This window comes from Perca flavescens, chromosome 5 (assembly GCF_004354835.1).
Source record: "Perca flavescens isolate YP-PL-M2 chromosome 5, PFLA_1.0, whole genome shotgun sequence".
NCBI classification, from domain to species: domain Eukaryota; kingdom Metazoa; phylum Chordata; class Actinopteri; order Perciformes; family Percidae; genus Perca; species Perca flavescens.
In genome coordinates, this window is record NC_041335.1 from 32,734,186 (window position 1) to 32,753,112 (window position 18,927).

Here is an 18,927-nt window from a genome sequence, read left to right on the forward strand (position 1 = left end):
TGTTCTTTCTCGGTACGATTTGTTTGGATCAGATCTCATTCAGGTCATGAATTAATAGTGAGAACGTGATCTGACCTCCATCTGCTCCAACTACAAAGGCGTACTCTCCAACTTTGAGCTAAACGGCTATGACAGCCAGCACCAGGTTTCTCCTGGGTTCCCTGTGTAGGTGCAGAAACAAAGGCAACCCAGGAGAAACCTGTACAACTTTACCAACTCATCCACTGATCCAGACCAGAGTAATCAAACTATAGGGGGCCTATCATGCACCCGGTGCAGCAGCGCAGCGCAAAATGTCTTTGCTAGTTTAAGACCGACGCAGTTGTCAATTTCCCATTCAGCGCCCACGTCGTCGTTTAAATAGCAAATGCACCTGCGCCCATCTGGGCTCCCATGGGCGTGCTGGTCTTACGGGGAGGTGTGTTCAGGTGCATTCTTGGCGTATTGCTATCTTGAGGCAGCAGAAAGTGATTGCGCCATTGACCAACAAAAACCTGGTCTAAAGTCAATAATGCAGCATTTCATTGTCAGTCCCTCCAGTATTTCATGGCTTTTTTTTTTTTTTTTTTGATTGTTACTGCCCAAAATGCCTGATTTTGCGGGAGCTTTTGTAAAAAATTGCTTTATTTGTTACAATGAAGTTGCGAGAGAAAATAAAAAGGAAACTTGTTTTGGGGAGAATAAAATTAATCTGGGCTAGTAACCTTACCAAAAAGGCTCAGGATGCTGCATATGTTGGTATATGAAAACGGCTGGTGGATTTAAGACAAAAAATAATAATTTATTGAATGAATCTAGGGCTGGTCCGAATACCATTTTTTGAGCTTCGAAGCTTCGGTAGTAATGAGCATTGAATATTCGAAGCTTTGGAGAAAGGGGGCTGAACACATTATTATCTCTAATAAAGGCAGGAATCTCTATGTGAATGTCTGTTTGTTTGCATTTTGATTATTTTGAGAACCTTTCATCCAAACGACTTCACAAGGGAGTGCAGTGTCGTATTTGGTGCAATATAGACAGGCCAGACGCGTTCAGAATTAATAAACTTTTAACCTCTCAAGGATCACCGTCCCGTCAACGGGACACTTTGTGACTGGGGCGTCGCTGTAACCTCGATAAAACTTCCACTCATGAGCATTTTTATAACTTTAAAGCATTAAATCTTTAAAATATACAGCCATGTACACAACTGTTACAAAGTAACAGAAAATAAAACAATTCAGCCATAATCTGCGCAGCCGAGAGTGCATGCATACCTGTTTTCATTGTCCTTTCAGCAACAAAGTGGTATTTTGACCAAAACTTGATTTTCATAAATCCCCAAGAGTCCAAGGAAATGTAATATCCAAGCTTTATATTCCAAAACAATCTCTTTGCCTCACAATGTTGAAGTTTTTGGCCGTAAAAACGCAAAACAGTTTTCCATTTCTGCACTTGTTATCGCCGCTAGCTTCTCTGCCCAGCTTGCTAAATGCTCCAAGTGGGCGTCATTGTGTACCGACAGTATCTTCTTCTTCTTTTTCTTCTTTGTAGTTTATTGGCAGTTGGCAAACCAACTTAAATGTGCATTACCGCCACAAACTGGACTGGAGTGTGAACGAGAAAATTAATAAACCAAAATAAAATAAAAAAAATAAAAACGAATATTCGAATGTCAAATTTTCAAATAGAATACCAACCCACGAACGAATATTCGAATATTCGGGTCCAGCCCTAAATGAATCAAATTTGAACATATGTGTGGCTTGTTGATCTTTACATGGTTAGTTAATTTCCTATCCTGGCCTGGCATGGGACACACATTGATATGGTGTGATAAAGTACTTATTGAACTTTAACTTATCATTGCACTTACAATAACAAGCGTAGCTGTCCTCAATTTAGGTCATCCTGTACGCCTACGTCTCATCTCCGGTTTTTCCTGCATCCACCGTGTGTGTTTGTGTGGGTGTGTGTGTGTGTGCGTGTGCACACGCGCGCGTCAGTCACGGGGGGAACTGAGCGGCAGCCCCGCCCGCTGCAGAGAGCCGACAGGATTGAAACAGCAGCAGCTAAAAATTGTTGATGTTAAAATGTATACAGGTTGGCAGGACTGTCTGAAATATTTTGCACGGTCTTTCGCTGTACGTTTTGTTGGTAAATGTGAGATGTTCGAGTCACAGACGTCTCGTTTTCATATCAGAAACAAGGAAATTAATTTGGTGACGTACGTGCCGTTCTCACTCCCGCTTGGTCAGTGGCTCTCTGCTGGGATTGGTTGAAGTCGCGGGAAACTCCGGTTAGTGGTTAAATTTGCGGAAAAGTTGCGGCGATTGGTCAAAATTGCGAGTCGCACCAAATTCGCGGTTATTGGTTAAATTGCGTGAATTGTTGCGATCGCGACATCGGGAAATCTTGGAGGGACTGTATTGTTATTTTAACATCACATTAGTAAAATGAGCCTAGGCTCGTGCACAACGAGCACACACTATGCTTGTTACACACACAGGGACGCGCAGCAGCACACAAACAAGCAAAAGATTCAAAATAAAAATATTACAATGTGAACTAGTATTATGATATGATCTGCTCGCTAATTTTCACTTCACGCATGAGCAGATCAGTTTCTTCTCCTGAAAATCTCTCCTTCCTGCTCAGCAAATCCTCCATCATAATAGCAATGCGCCAAGGTCCAAACACGCCTGGCTTTTAAAGGGAATGGGAGATGGCACTCTGATTGGTTTATTGCATGTCACGCTCAAAACACACCTATGATTAACTAAGATCCTAAGTACAACCCTTTTGAACCATGCGCGTGGTACACGGACCCCCCCGTTGAACTAGCAAAAGTGGATTCCTACACGCCCTAAACGCACCTGCGCCGCGCGCTTTACGCTGTGCGCTTAGATCGTTAAAAAAGGGCCCTGGGTGTGAAAATGCTGCTGCTGAGGAGATGGAAACAAACGTGTTCTCAGAATGAATAAAGCCGTTCTGATGTTTAGTTTGAGCGATTAAAATACAGAAGCAAAATAAAAGCATTTTAAAATATGCACTTTTAGTAGTAAAACAATGAAAAGTGAAAGGTTTTGTTGCTTGTACAAAAAACATCTGACTACAACACTAGCAACATACTGTATATCAGCAGGACAGAGCAGTCGGGGGTCCATACACTACAACACTCTAAATCACATCTCGACAGCACCACATGACGTTACTGTGTGTCAGCCATGAAATAGGACAACATGAAATCAGCAGAGTTAAGAAATGTACTTTTGAAATCAGGATGAACACACTGCCATTGCCCTACCTATAATACAGTTTAGACTAGCGAGACAACAGAAAGGAGAGATGATGAGACACTCATGACATGATGCATTTATTGCTCATTACTCCAACAGTTTAAAGCTGCAGTTGCTCTGCATAGCTGTGTTGGGTGAAACGGTGGATAATAATTGGATTATGGCTGCGGTTGTGGTTGCATCTATGATGCTACCAATTTGACTACCATAACTGGACTGCGACTACTCTTCACTGCTCCTATTAACATAAGCCCAGAAAACAGAAAGTCATGCCCTGCAGGATTTGAATCTGCAGTGCTTCTATCAAATATGACAGATATGTGTTACCAAAACACCACAGGAGTGCAGAAATACAGTGGCTTCACTACAATACACAGCCAACACAACCAAGCCAACTCACTGCAAAGCCTCCTCCAGTGCAACTGATTTGTGGCATCAGATAACAGAAGTCATTTCTTTATCTTAACATTCCTCTGATTCCTCTGTCCCGTTGTGAGGCATAGCAGTTATAAAAACTGGTCTGAAGCCAAATGGTTCTTCTAAACTTTTGATGATCTCTTGATTCTTATCCCCGCTCTCCTTTTTCTGTTGTTTGACTGCTGGTCAACATGCAAAGCTGTAGTGACAAATAAACACCCAAAGCTTCCAAGTTTTGGATAACATGGAAACTTTAATGTGAGTTTGGCCAGTTATATGTCTGAACTAAGCTGCTGGTAAGTGACACTTACTGTGAGTGTGTCTATAGTGCAGCATGGTGACTGAACTTTAAGGGCACAGTGAGCCAGTTTTGCTGATTTAGGAAAAAAAAGAGGCCAATGTGTCCAAGAGAAAGTTAAAGTTTTCTAGACAACTAAGTGACATACGATCAATGTTTCAACACCAATAACTGTCCTTGAGCCTGCAGCAGGACCTGCCAACCAGGTCCTTATTATTATTATTGCTATTATTATTAACCAACATATAATCATGCTGAAATGTCTTAAATAAAGACACCCTGATTATACACAGTATAATTATTACTATGGGAGTAGCACTGCGGGCTCCTCTCAGACAAAATCAAGAGTACTGTGATGCCCAACACCCCCCGTCATCCAATTAAGGCAGATTAGCACCATTAAAAGTTTTACCAATTACAGTTGGTGTATTCATGGTATCACTGAAATGGTCACACTGAATGTAAAAATATGTGTATCATGTCTGTGTGTTCAGATCTGACCGAGTAAGATTGAGCTGCAACTGCTGACTGTGTTGGTAAAGGGGCCAAATCTGCAGACAAACTGATTTTCAAAACACCGGCGTAAATCTGTCTCTTCTGTGCCTATTGTAATGTAATATTGTAATGTAATATATATAATAATGTAATATATATATATATATATATATAAAACATAAATATAATTTATATATAGCAGTTTTGAATGCCCCCTCTAAATTCTTATTTTCATTCAAACAATTATAGCCTTTTATTAGCCTATCTCAGGGATCAATAAAGTCTTATCTTAACTTATTTCATTACAGTTCCTCACACAGACACACACACACACACACACACACACACACACACACACACACACACACACACACACACACACACACTATGTGTGTATATATATATATATATATATATATATATATATATATATATATATATATATATATATATATATATATATTTTCATACTGACAAGAACAGAATCTCACTTGACAGCCCAGTGAGCTAAATAAACCTCTGTTATGTCCTGGATGGACCCTGGATGGACCTTTTCTAACCTAACACAGGAGCAGATTGACTCCTGATAACCTCTGAGTGTTACTTTCAGCTCCAGCAGCTTAATTTCCTCCTTTTTCACTTGCAGCTATTCTGCAATCTGATAACTTCACACAATTTTCAGCTTCGAGGAAACATTTCACTTAAAAGCCACTACCGCAACTGCGCTTTGAAGAATTTAAAGAGCTTTTTTAACCTCTTTCATGCAGCTCGGTGATACGGTGAATGATGCCACTTTGAGATACAGCGAGCTGGTGACAAGTCAATGCACTAAACTGGATTCCTTATACAATCCTGTGGGGGTATCAGACATGACTGCTGAATTTCAAACACTACAAATGACCACATCCAGACCGAGTCAGGATACTTTCTCTCCTCGGATGCGGAGATTGAAGTGAATATCGTCTGACAGCAGGTTTAACCTGACAGGCTGTTCTGGTCCTCAAACAGAGAGCTTCCTGAATTCTAAGAAAACCTCAGCCTCACTGCTCGCTTCTTTCGGCTCCACTGACTCTGCCACTTTTCCTGTCAGAAAGCCCATTGTTTACAGTCCACACACACACACCCACACACACCCACACACACACACACACACACACACACACACACACACACACACACACACACACACACACACACAAGCATTTTGTCTTTGTTGTTAGCTACAACTGAGCGACAAATGCTTCAATCAATATCCACTTATCAGCTATAAAGAGACAAACACTTCTACTGGGGAGTCAGCCTCCATGTTATGTGGCTTTGACCAAATGCAAGTTTCCAATTTACTAAAGACCTGACATCCAGTATTGTGTGCTTGCATGTAATATTTTGCCGTTTCCATTCAAGACAATTCACAGTTTTCAATGTTATCATGGTGTAAAGGCATCTTAAAAAGCATTCAGAGCATTAAGGGACACAAACTGGATGTGGACTTAGAGGTTTGCAATGAAGAGTCCAAACAAACCAAAGAGTACTCAAAACTAAATAATGAATTTCACCAAAACAAAACAGAAACACCATAGGGCTGTAACAGTTGGTGTATTTGGCACACAGAATATACAGTGTGTAGATTGATGCACGCAATGTAGAACCAAAGGTTAAATTTGGTGACCATTGTGATCGGAGAATAAACCAGATATCAATATTAAACATATTTGAATCATGTCTGATGCTAAAAGCCTAAACCCAGTATTTAATGTAAGGCTACCGTAGGCAACATATATCAGTGTGCCCTTGGTTTTTTGTATTCTTCACTAGTTAGCCGTAGCTCGTCTTGTGTTTCAGAGGTGAGCGGAAGAGGATTAGATCCTTTGAGCAAACCGTGATTCTTTGAAGCAAGCGAGTCGATGGTCAAAGTCACCTTTCATCCGTTTGATGAAATCTCTGTCATCTGACCCAACGTCCTCCCGAAGCCTCTTTTGACAGCCGCCTGCAGGGTGCAAAACACACACACACACACACACACACACACACACACAGATCACCTGAAACATCATGAAGACACACACATACATCATCATCTTTTTCCAGAGTGTCTAAACAGAAGAGTACACAAGCTCCTTTACAGGGAGGCAAAGAAACAAGATAAAGTAGAATATAGTGGGGAAATAAAAATAGGAATACAAATACAGACTCACATGGCTACACGAAGAAAACAGAAATAATGCACAAACACACACAGCTGAACACAAACCTTCTAACAGCCTTGGTGAGGGCCTGCTGGTGGGGAGAGGATCCATATTCAAGACCTTGTAAAGCTGTCCATAGGCTAGGAGGCGTAACGCATGCTGTAAAAAACACACACACACACACACACACACACACACACACACACACACACACACACACACACACACACACACACACACACACACACACACACACACACACACACACACACACACACACACACACACACACACACACACACACACACACACACACACAACAAAAGGGCACATCACTGTATTGATAAAGCAACAGAGGTCTGCACTCTGGAAAACAGGCAGCAACGATATCATTTATTCTCCAATCAATGTGGTTTAATTATCGGGGAAACTTGAGGGAGAGGCCCGACATTTGTGTAAACCCACTAGTTCTGTTGGGAGAAACTTCATGCATTATAGAGGGGAGGAATAAACGCTCAGTGGGCACAATCGAAGGAGGAGAAGAAAAAGAAAAAAATATTCCCATAGAACAAAAACAAAGGCAGAAACAGAGAGGGAGGAAAATTTTAATTTAAGGATGTCTTCATATTGATGATGAGCCCACATTTGCCGCCGGTGGGCAGACTTTGTTGTTCCATGCGCTGTGATGTGCAGTAGCAGCAGCAGTGGTGGTGGTAGTAGTAGTGTTGGTGTGGTGTAAGCGGGGAGGAATGTTCCCACGCTCATTAGGTGGCTAATTAGGCTGCCTGTTCGTCAAGTCTGCGCAGCACTGCGGGGCTCCTTATCCAAGGTCAGAGCCCGGGCTCTGCAACCACCCAGCTATTTATAGCACTGACGTGAGGCTCAGGGCTTCACCGGCGTCGCTTTAAATAACCCTCCTTCAATCAGCGTTACTCGTCCCGTTTCCTGAAAGAAATGCTGACTTTGGTGCGGTGTGGAAGTGGTCTCACGAGTCGCACGGCTGAGGCCCAGCTAATGATTACGCTCCGTTAAGTAAGCGTCTGCGGCTGCTTTTATAGCACGAAAACAGGATGGGAAGTTTTATAGTGCTGGGGGGGGGGGGATGTAAACACAACGTTCATAAAGCAGCAGTTCAAATGAAAAACTTACTGTTATGAAAGTCTGAAAAGTATGTAAACTTCAGAACTACACTTTTTTCTTTGTTAGAGTTTGGATTCACAACTTGGCTCTCTAAAGGTCATTCAAATCCAAGCAAATTAGTGTTTTCACAATTCTCTGTGTTGTTTATTAAAGATCGAGAAGCTCCAGTTTTGGAAGGTATGTTATGTTTTTTGCATCCCAAACTGAAATTTAAGGTAATTTAAGGTATATTTTCATTTGTGTGTGTGACTGAATTCATCCCCTTAGGGACAAGTTAAAACCTGGGCAGCTGTGGCCCGGAGGCCAGAAACAAGAGCCTGTTAATGGAAGCTTTTAATGTTCATGCCCCTGGAGCAGACAGGATAATGTAGATGGGAAATGTTCCTATCTTCTTTAACAGTGACTGACAAAGAGCCCTTGAGCAAGGCATTAACTAAACCTCTAGTAAATTAAAAACAAAGGTATCTCGTCAAACTACTAGACCTACTGTAGCAGGACCGACTATCTTGGAAATAATAAGCAAAACTAAAATATTGTAGCTTTACCTAAAACCTCTGAGCTGTTTTTGCTGAATCGAGCCTGAGGTGCACTTTATTATGGAATATATTGCACATAGAGATTTTAAGAAATCAATACTTTTTTGTAACCAGGAAAGCAAACATTCTTTAGGTGCTCTTCAGGCAAAGAAGTTATATTAACAGAAAGAGACGCCGGTATAGGCAGCCTACTGACAATTTTGGGACTGTGTACCCAGGGTGCGATCCTGACATTTTGGGGGGTGATGTTTTCTCATCATGCACAACAAAACAAAACATGCAAGAATTAAACCCCCCAGCCCCCCATCCAACCAACCAATACCATGGATATAGTGCCACTCGGCCGGCCATGCCAAAACACTTATGCACTTCAATATCCAATGGAAAATAATCTCGCCAAATGGGGCTGGCAGGTCAATTTCTTTTCCCACATTGCTGGTGGTGGCCTTGCGGCCCATCAGGCATTTGCTAGAATTTCCTGACAGCCAGTCCGAGCCTTCCTAATAGGATATTCATCAGGACGCCCTGATGAGACCCTTAACCATACCTTTACGGCAACTATTTTGACAACTATTTTCATCTTTCAAGCAAAATAAGACAAACAGTTGATGGTTCCAGCTTCTCAAATTTGAACTTGCTGCATTTTCTTGTCTTACAGTACAGTTTACAGGAATCTCGTTGGGCTTTGTACTAAACTAAACAAGACATTTATTAACTGATTAACTAAAAATAAATGTAATTACTAATTACTACTATTTTACTTTCATTACTGCAGAAGAAGAAGAAGACACTGACGGCAGCAGAAGAGGCTGATGGGTAAAGTGGACTGACCTGTGCGCTGTGTGTAATGGCGTCCGCCTGCTGGGCGCTGAGGTCAGACAGGACGTCTGTGGGTTCTCTCTCACAGGGGTCGTGAACTCCTGGGCCTCCTTTTAAAGAAAAACCACAACAGGCTCTGACTCAGACGGGGAGAAGGGAGAAGACCTCAGAACAGAAACACACACTTTGAACCCACTTTCATTCCTCTTGACAGGAAAAACACACACAGAAATAATTCCTCCTAACGTGGACACTCCACAGCAGTAACTCATCAATGATTCAGAGCATTCAGGCAACAACCTACACTTTTAATGTTAAGGGCAACCCTGAACCACATTTTAAAAAATCCAATCATACATCACAAAGGCTAACTTGCTGCTCTGCACTGATCAAACGTGGAAGCTGAAGGCTTTTATTTATTAGAGCTGGACAGGAAACATTTCTCACTTGGACTGCTCTAGAATAAAAATCTCAGAGGATAAATGTTCACACGGTTTAGAAAGTCGTGTAAATCTTTTTGAAATACACCATACTCCACCACCAACTTTTACTGAATGAAATACAAGTTAAATAAAACCATCATCCATGTTGCTGTGAATCAACTGGAACACTCTCAAGGTGCCCTGAGGGAATCTGCACCCCAATTAATGCACTGTGCATCATTGGTGACACGCCACAGTCTGCGATCCTGGCCATGAATCAGCAGGACACCCTGTGTGTAAGGAGGTTACAGCCAAACACCAGGTTATCCTACAACACATTCATTTAAAATGTAAGAACAAAACACGGTTTCTGCTTCTCATAAGGAGAAGATTCCAGATCGGCCCATCACCATCACCGCCATCACCGGCGTCCGCCATCACACCTCTTCTCACTGCTGATCCTCAGCACAGGAGCACCACAGGGCTGTGTCCTCAGCCCCTTCCTGTATTCCCTCCACACCGTGGAGCACACCCTATCTTTTCTTAAAAGATGGGAAGCGAAACCTATGTCTGCCAGCCCACACTGCCCCCGAGCTCAGTGACTTCCAATGGAGAGCTAGGAATTACCTCCGTCCTCTGGCTCTGCCACCTGAGGAGTTCTTCAAGTCCTCAAACTGCCCAACTTTATTTCTAGTCCGGGTCAGGAGTTCAGCCTCTCCTTATTGACTCATCTGACAACTATACAGTATTATCTGTGCAAATCTGACTGCTGGACTGTTTTTCCACTTAAGCCTTCAACCATAAAAACAGCACAGACACTACAGACGTTTGCTGCAACCAAGTTATTTTACTCAGACCAATTTTAAAACTCAACAGGAAATTTCTTTTCTTTTTTTCCTCTGTTCCATTACTGGGTTCTGACAATTTAGCTATACATTTTTTCTCCTAACAGGAAACATTTTCAACTTGAGCAGACATGTTTAATCTGGAGACTGCTGCACATGTTCCACTCCGTTTATATCTTTCTATAAAATCTGTATGCGCTGCCTCTAAATTTCACCACATCTTATATGGGCACTAACCCCAGCTTCACAAACAATGTTAAACCAGCCTCGAGCTCAGACGAGAGAAAGGGAGTGAAAATGTTAACAACAAACAGAGCTTGGAGGTTGTTGTGAAGGACTGATCACTGACCTGGCAGGAGGATCCCTGAGGCGATGCACTCCATGACGCGACGCAGGGCCTCGCCTGGACCTAGCGGCCGGTTACAGGTTGCTATGGCCTTTTCACAGATCAGCTCCAGAGGCTGCAGTGGGCGGACAGACAGAGGACACTCAACACAGCATAAACTTAATCAATTCCAGTCATGATTCTGGTCCTGGGACACAATGCAATTACAAACCGTACACAGCAGGAGGCAAAACAAGCTGTTTTAAAGCCTGGGACATAAACTTATAAAACTCCTGTTTTCCATTCTGTCTGGTTTACGCTGAGAGAACACTGGAGTGTTTGTGCAGATTACAGTTTGTTCAACTTTATCTTCTACTGAATGTGAGATCTTGACGTCCCGTTGTGATTCTGCGGCCGTCACCTACCCATCCTTGGAGAGGCTGCCACCCAGACAGTCTGTTGCACATGTCTCTGAAAATCCTCAAAACGATGACGCAAGACTTGAGATCTGTGACTCGAGCCTAAGGGGACAGACAGACAGAGTTTTAGTGACGGCACGAGGAGCATTTCAACAAGACAGCAGACAGCAAACTCTCCCAAAAAAATATGTGACACTTTCCAGACTCGGAGATGCCAGATCTGCAGCGCTTATAGAGGCATGTTCATGCCCCCTGAAATGTCAATATGCTGCCAATACCATTGTGAGAGACTGAATTAGATATTGAACTTGACTTTAACTGCCATAATTATTATTTATGCCACCATTTCATATGTTTTATTTACATATATTATTTTTATATTTATTTATATATATTTATATTCATGAATATGGATTTGTTTTGAATAAACACTATGCAGAAAGTACTTCTACTACGTTCTATGTTCGCTAGAAGTTTTATACTCGCTTATAAGTTAAAAGGTTATATTGCCCGTTTAAAAGATTTTATTTTTGTTCAAGTGGACTCATTCCCTCCAGCCATAGCGTGCAGCCAGCGAGGTAGGGTTTATTTATGCGTTTTATGTTTCGTCGTCAATATTTATAGTTTGTGTGATGCAAATGTGTGCTCTGCACGTCGTTATGTTTGAACAGTTCGAAGGTGGATTTGATGACAGTGATGTTGACTGAAATGCAATTACGAGGAATAAATCCACCGGTAACAGGAGAACCAAGGCAGCGTGTATTTTCTGAAGGCAGTGATATTGATTCTACTGGCAGAGATTCTTTTTAAGTCCAGCCTGTGCGGGGAATAAACATTAAGTCTGGGATAGCTAAAGTGAAAATCTTCCTTTATGAGAATACAACATTGTATACAGAGTGTTTATCAAATCCAACATCAATGCAGCTTTTTCAGGTTCTCATATGAATTTTTCATTGTTTTCGCCGCAGAGTCAAATACATGAGACTCTTGCAGCACATTTACTGCTATCCACTGTGAAAACGTTTTTTCTTACGGACCACACTGGTTGTGGGTTCGGAAACGTTGTTTTATGAGTTGTTAGAAGGAATTAATTATGGAAATGGCATTTGCCGTTTTTTTTTTTAAACTACAGCAGCATTGAGCTGTTCCCTCTGACATTCAGAACAATTAGAACATTTCTGAAAGTCTCCTGTTAAACTGAATAGTATAGTTAGTCCAAGACACTTAAGGTTTTTTCCTCCATGCTACAGTATGCTGTTGTTGTGTTGTTGTGATATACAGTTCAGTATGAAATGCATATACAGTACAGGCCAAAGGTTTGGACACACCTTCTCATTCAATGTGTTTCCTTTTTATTTTCATTTTTATTTTATTTACATTGTAGATTCTCACTGAAGGCATCAAAACTATGAATGAACACATATGGAATTATGTACTTAAAAAAGTGTGAAATAACTGAAACTGTCTTATATTTTAGATTCTTCAAAGTAGCCACCCTTTGCTTTTTTATTAATAAGGGGAAAAATTCCACTAATTAACCCTGACAAAGCACACCTGTGAAGGTAAAACCATTTCAGGTGACTACCTCATGAAGCTCATTGAGAGAACACCAAGGGTTTGCAGCGTTATCAAAAAAAGTAAAGGGTGGCTACTTTGAGGAATCTAAAATATAAGACATGTTTTCAGTTATTTCACACTTTTTTGTTAAGTACATAATTCCATATGTGTTCATTCATAGTTTTGATGCCTTCAGTGAGAATCTACAATGTAAATAGTCATGAAAATAAAGAAACACATTGAATGAGAAGGTGTGTCCAAACTTTTGGCCCGTACTGTATAAATGCCCTGCATTCAACTGTGAAATGCTCCATGTAGATTTCTGCGTCAAGCATCCGGGACATCTGGCATTTACTGTAGTTCTATTATCACTCCATGCTTTGCCTCAAAGTAGTGAAAATAGCCATTTCTAAGTAGTAGTATATGGTTGACCTCAAGTGACAAAAGTTTTACTGGACATATCTGCACTTAGTGACATGAATATACATGGAATAATAAAATCTGTTGAAATCTCTGGTAACCAAGATGCAATAAATTGTTGTCCTAAAAAAGATCGTCTCAAGGTTCGAGCAAAACTGAAAGTAAGAGCTTGAAGAAGAGTAACTGGAGATTATAACATTAACATCAAAAAGTAATTATGCTGGAGATTATTGACACTTCAATTTGCACAGACTGACTATCCCCAACAATACAGTAGGAAATGTAATTCAGGTGCTTTCATTTAAAGCTCACAGCGATGGTTGATGGTGGATGAGATGAACGCCACTAATTGTATCTGCAGTTATTACATCAGTGGAGGTCCTCGGGTCATATCATTCCTGTCTGAATATGATGCAACTGAATCTTCCCTGCACTAGATCACCTTTGTTCCACAGTGCAGCCCTCTCTGATATTACTTGGCATCGAGCTCTGCTTCCCCGAGGGAAGCTGCTGACTGCTTCACCTACCCTTGACTCTCGTCTCCCTCCTGCCTTCTTGGCAGCGGAACAACTCTCATTTCAGTCAGGACGAGTTGCAGCTCATCTGAAACTTGATTTGGTCAGAATCTCTTCCCTCTGCAGGGTTCAATATTTAGTTGTTGTTTTGGTTTTTTCACTTGTCTGGTCGGGCAAGTGAAAAAAAAAATTCTACCTGCCCAAAGTCAATTTTTACAGGCCTTTATACAAATTGTTTTGTCGGGAAAAAAAAGTGTGAAAAAAAACGTGAGGATCGCGTCAAAAACGGAAAGAAAAACATCGGAAAAATATGTCAAACCTCGAAACAAACGTCAAAAGTGTGAAAAGGCGCAGAAAAAAGTAGAAGAAACAACGCGTCAAAAACGTGAAGAAATATCGGAAAAAAGGCAAAAACGATTACGTGATTTATGACACGATGATGCCCGAACGGGCAAGTAGGTTGTTATATTTACTTGCCCAAAGTAGCGTTTTACTTGCCCCTGCTCTGTAACTTTAGACTTATATCTCTGCCATGTTCTTCCTCTAACCTTTACATGGCATGGAAACCGTAACGTTTCTACTGTTTTCATGCTGTCAATTATTTTCTTAATATTCTCTACAATTTATAGCGGCACAATTTCTCACACCCACACAGTTAAGAACCTTACATTTTAGCCACACTGTGTATATAACACAAACTGCCTTTTTCCAGCATCGCAGAAATAGCCCAAATACACCCCATTCTATCAAAATCAGACGCTGAAATCCACATACATGCCTTCATAACATCGTGTTACAATGAGACAATTGACAATCTATCAAGAATAGATTACTGTACTTTAAAAATGTAATGTACTTTTGTAATTACTGCACTTTTCTCTGACCTACCTATGCCAGCAAGAAAAGGTTGAACTCGTCCACAATGCAGCTGCCAGAGTCCTCACAAGATTCTAAGAAGCTTGATCATTTAACACCGGTACTGACGTATCTGCATTGACTACCGCTTCACGCAGGAGCTGATTTCATAATCCTCCTTCTAAGGCTTTGAATAGTCTGGCTCCCTCATACATCTCTAGCATGATTTTCCCATATACACCATCACGCCCTTTATATTCCCTTGATGGCGGTTACTGAACCATTCCTCGTTTGAGTAAGAACTCTTGGTGGTGGAGCCTTTGCCCACCGAGCTCCACTTCTCTGGATTAATCTCCCATTGCACAGTCTCACATACTTTCAAATCCAGGCCGAAAACGCATATTTTTTTCCATTCACTATAATCTCTGCTAATTGCACCGGCAGGGTACTCAAATCACTGACTGTTTTACCTTGTTGACAAGTAAGCTAGCTACCCCGATCCTGCTACGTTTATACTGTATGATCCCTGTTTTTAAAATTACTAACCTCAACCTTGTTGTCATATTAAAATGATCACCTGTGTATGTGTGTGTGTGTGTGTGTGTGTGTGTACACTGTATGTGCGAATACTTTTACATGTAATATTTTCTTTTCTGTTGTTTTTACTGACGTGTAAAGTTTAGAGACTCTCTGGGTGATGTGCACTTTAAATAAAGTGAAGTTGAAGTTGTACAGCTCGATTAATCTACAAACACTCATTTTACATGCTGACTTGCCGAGTAATGTGGTTTAGATGTTTGCACACCTAATTGCTGGATACTTGAAAAGTTATGTTTTTGGACTTAGCTTCCATCCAAATGTACAGGTGCGCAATTTCTTTTTTCTTTAAAAGATTTTTGGGGCATTTTAGGCCTTTATTTGTATAAACCAGCTGAAGACGTGAAAGGGGAGAGAGAGGGCGAATGACCAAGGGCTGCAGGGCGGAGTCGGAGTAAACCTCTATATATTGGCGCCTGCTCTGCCAGGTGAGCTAACAAGGCGCGCAAATTTTAATCAAACTTCCAGAAAGAAAGACATTACAAAATGCAAATGAATGCGCGCTTCCATCCGTTAACTGTTACAACTGTTGGGAGACAAGGTTGTCATTAAACCACTGCAGAAGAAGAGGACGCAGTGAGAGATAATATGATTAACAGAGTGTCAGTCAGATGAACAATAACGATGTGAAAAATGTGATGGAAATACCGCATTTCTGTTTGTTTCTTGTACTTACAGTAGGTGAGGAACATTATGTCTCCTCATCCATCACCTTGCTGCACTTTTTCATCTCTTCAGTGACGTTTAATTTACATGCTTCATAGACGTCATGATTTATTCACCAGGTCGCATTTGCTTTGATCGATACATTAACTTTTCCACCACAGCCAAGCGTAAAAGCCTTTTATGTGTGATATTCACTTATAATAAGTTATTCCAGCAGTGACTTCTGTAAATGACATCTATGTACTACTAAAAAAGGTTTAGTGAAATACAAAGATAGAGAACGTGTAATTGATGCCTGGGTTATGCTCAGTGTCTTTTCCAGTCCAGGACGTGTTATGTGCTTGCACCATGCAGGAGTTGTAGGGAAATGGCTGAGGTGGATGGTGGCTGTACTCTGACACTAGAGACCAGGGTTCACATCCTGAATGCTGAGTAGTTATGTTCAAACACTTTGGTTACAGTTAGTAAATGTTTTTTTGTGTTAAATATTAGAAGCTATAGATGTCATATCTCCTGCTCACAATCATTGCAATGTGAATCCTACTTCATTTGCAGTCAGCTTCATTCTAGTCTGAGACACTGCGTGAAAGAACTGACCATTTATAGCCATTTATGGTGAAACGGTTACAGTAGATTTGGCGGGAAAGGCTCTACTCTTTAAGGGAACTCTCTAAGTCATAGGTAAGAATTTGGGAGCATTAGTAAAAGTAATGAATAAATGTGTAGAAATAACTAGTTTAAAGTAATGTACAGTAATGGGAAAACAGTTGATAAAAGTTAAAATAGTTAGTTATTGGTTGAAATAGCTAAAAACATTAGCTTAAAAGTAACGTTAATGGGTATATTGTTGAAACATTCATTTTTTTCTTTCAAATAGTAGTCGCCTTAGAAGGCTTGTTATCAGTACAACTGCTGTTCAAACCAACCTTAATATTGACAGTTCAATTGTATGAAACGGTTAACAATATCCACTTATATTATAATGAATAGTGTTACATTCCCATACATTCGGAATGGATGGTTACGCAAGTTCGTTTGACTTCATCTGGGGGTACCTCAGACCAAATAGGATGGGAACCACTGATCTAAGTATCTGAGCAGCAACAGGGTGTCAGCTGGGCCAACTGTGGAACATGTATGAAACAGATGCTTCAGTACCTGAGCCTGAGCTCTATGGTTCATGAAAATCCTGTCTTCATTATGTGATCCCGTTTCCTGTCGCACATTAAAGTATACAAATGTAATGTTGAGAGACAGAGTTGAATATTCAGGCTGCCGGGTTGTAAAGCCTCAGAGTGCTTGTGGCATTGGCCCAGCTGTGCTCACCTGGAACCATTTGGCGTGTCGGAGCGACGCCAGCGCAGCCTGGCACTTCTGCCTGTCCAGGACATCCTCCTCCTCCTTCTCCTCGTCCTCCTGCCTCTCCTTGTTGTCGTCCTGATGGCCCTCGTCTGGAGAGACGGACAGGATGAGACAGGACGGGATGAGACAGGACAGACTGAGCGTGACCACGCTGACTTCCCACACGCACACACAGACACACAGGCAGCAGGGTTGGACGGCTAGTTATTAGGCAAACCCACTGATCTGACCGAATGAGCTATAGGAAGGGCGGGGGAATTTGAGAGATTCCGGGATATTTTTTTTTTCTGGGAGAGGGGAGTTTGTCATGCACAAGGCAGGCTCTTTCATTACATTGACAGGAGGAACCGGAGTAGACTTGAGCGCATGCGTCTTGCCGCCCGGCCGGAGTCTCACTCTAGATGCAGATCAGTGGCTGGAGGCGATTGAACACGCCAGATTAGTGTGTTATCAATTACGGCGCAGGACGAAAATGAGAGCATGGCAACGACTCGGGAACAAAAGCCAGATTAATGTTTAGGATAACACTTTGGAATACAGTAAAAGAGACATTTGGTGGATTGAGAAATACTGGCTCAGGAATGCCTGAGATTGGGAAAAGGCAGGAAACAGTGCAGACACACTTCCAGCTATTCCACTTGAAGAGAGGAAAAAAAAAGTCATCCTGCTCTAAAAATAAATAAATACAAAAAATTAAATACAAAAGGCAGCTTGCTCTGCAGTTTTCTTCGGCGCCATGCTAGTATTTTCACTCTTGCGGGGTCGGTCAGATGTTTATGTTTTGACTGAAACAGTCTCTCCACACCGGGTTCCTGTGGGGAGCACTCCTGCCATGACTGGAGGCCGAGCCATGGGAGAACGACAGCAGAAGAAGAATGACAGCAGATGACAACGACAACATAAACATCTGAGAGTGAGAACGCCACCCTGGAAAGAAAGTGAAGGCTGTTTGTTCTCGGGAGCGGGCTAAGGGGTGCCCACTGTGGCACAGTCAAGCAGACGGACAACGGGGGGTGGGGTGGGGGGTGGACAGACTGCAGACCACACTGCAAAGCTCAGTAGTGAGGGCTCACAGGCTATCAACGGTCTCATCAAGGACATCTAAGATAGAAACATTATCTTTATTCTTCAGCTTGCCAAGTGGCAAATATTAATGTCCCATCACTCTGGAATCAGTGCCATTATGGTTCAAAGATCTCTTCCCATGAGCAACAGCCAGCGGAGATTAAATCATGGCTATTTTTCTACGAAACTGACAGTAATGCTGACCCAGAGCATTAAAGTAATGCTCCCGCTCCTAGAGAGGGGGTTACGGTGGAGTCTTTATTTCCAGATACACGCAGTATTCAAATGTATCTGTCTGCGTGTGAGACATCAGCAGTAATGTGAGCGCAGGAGCGGTGTGTGTGGTTTAGCAGTCTGTTGCTGTAGAGACCGCAGTGAAAGCTGAACAAGATGGAAGAGGTGGAAGACAAACAAAGGAGCCGATGAGAGACACAGGGTTTGTCCCGTGTCACTCCTCCTCTAGGACAAAGGACTTAAGGCCTTCATGTTCTGCCCCTGGGACTTCTGGGTAATATAATATACCACTCTGACTGGCATGATTTGTCAAAGGTTGCTGGAAGAGTGAAATGATTCCATCTTTCTTTCTATCCAGCGCTTATAGGTGCATTCTCTCAGCTGTGCTTGCTTTGTGCACCTGGAGACCTCAAAACTAATGAAATTGGGAATTGATGTGAGAACTGACAAAAAGCCCTTTCATGTTTTTTTTCTCA

The 18,927-nt window shown here is 41.7% G+C and overlaps 1 protein-coding gene across 1 annotated transcript in view; it reads right to left on the reverse strand.

Moving 5' to 3' along the window:
- The window catches only part of LOC114555310 (spermatid perinuclear RNA-binding protein), an 88,325-nt gene that overhangs the window by 12,109 nt on the left and 57,289 nt on the right, over positions 1–18,927 (reverse strand). The window contains exons 6-11 of the mRNA XM_028577615.1: positions 17,117–17,241; positions 11,187–11,282; positions 10,786–10,897; positions 9,182–9,279; positions 6,740–6,833; positions 6,407–6,475 (exon numbers count right to left, since the gene is read on the reverse strand). Of these exons, the coding sequence (XP_028433416.1) occupies positions 6,407–6,475; positions 6,740–6,833; positions 9,182–9,279; positions 10,786–10,897; positions 11,187–11,282; positions 17,117–17,241 (594 nt within the window). The remainder of the gene's footprint in view (positions 1–6,406; positions 6,476–6,739; positions 6,834–9,181; positions 9,280–10,785; positions 10,898–11,186; positions 11,283–17,116; positions 17,242–18,927) is intronic.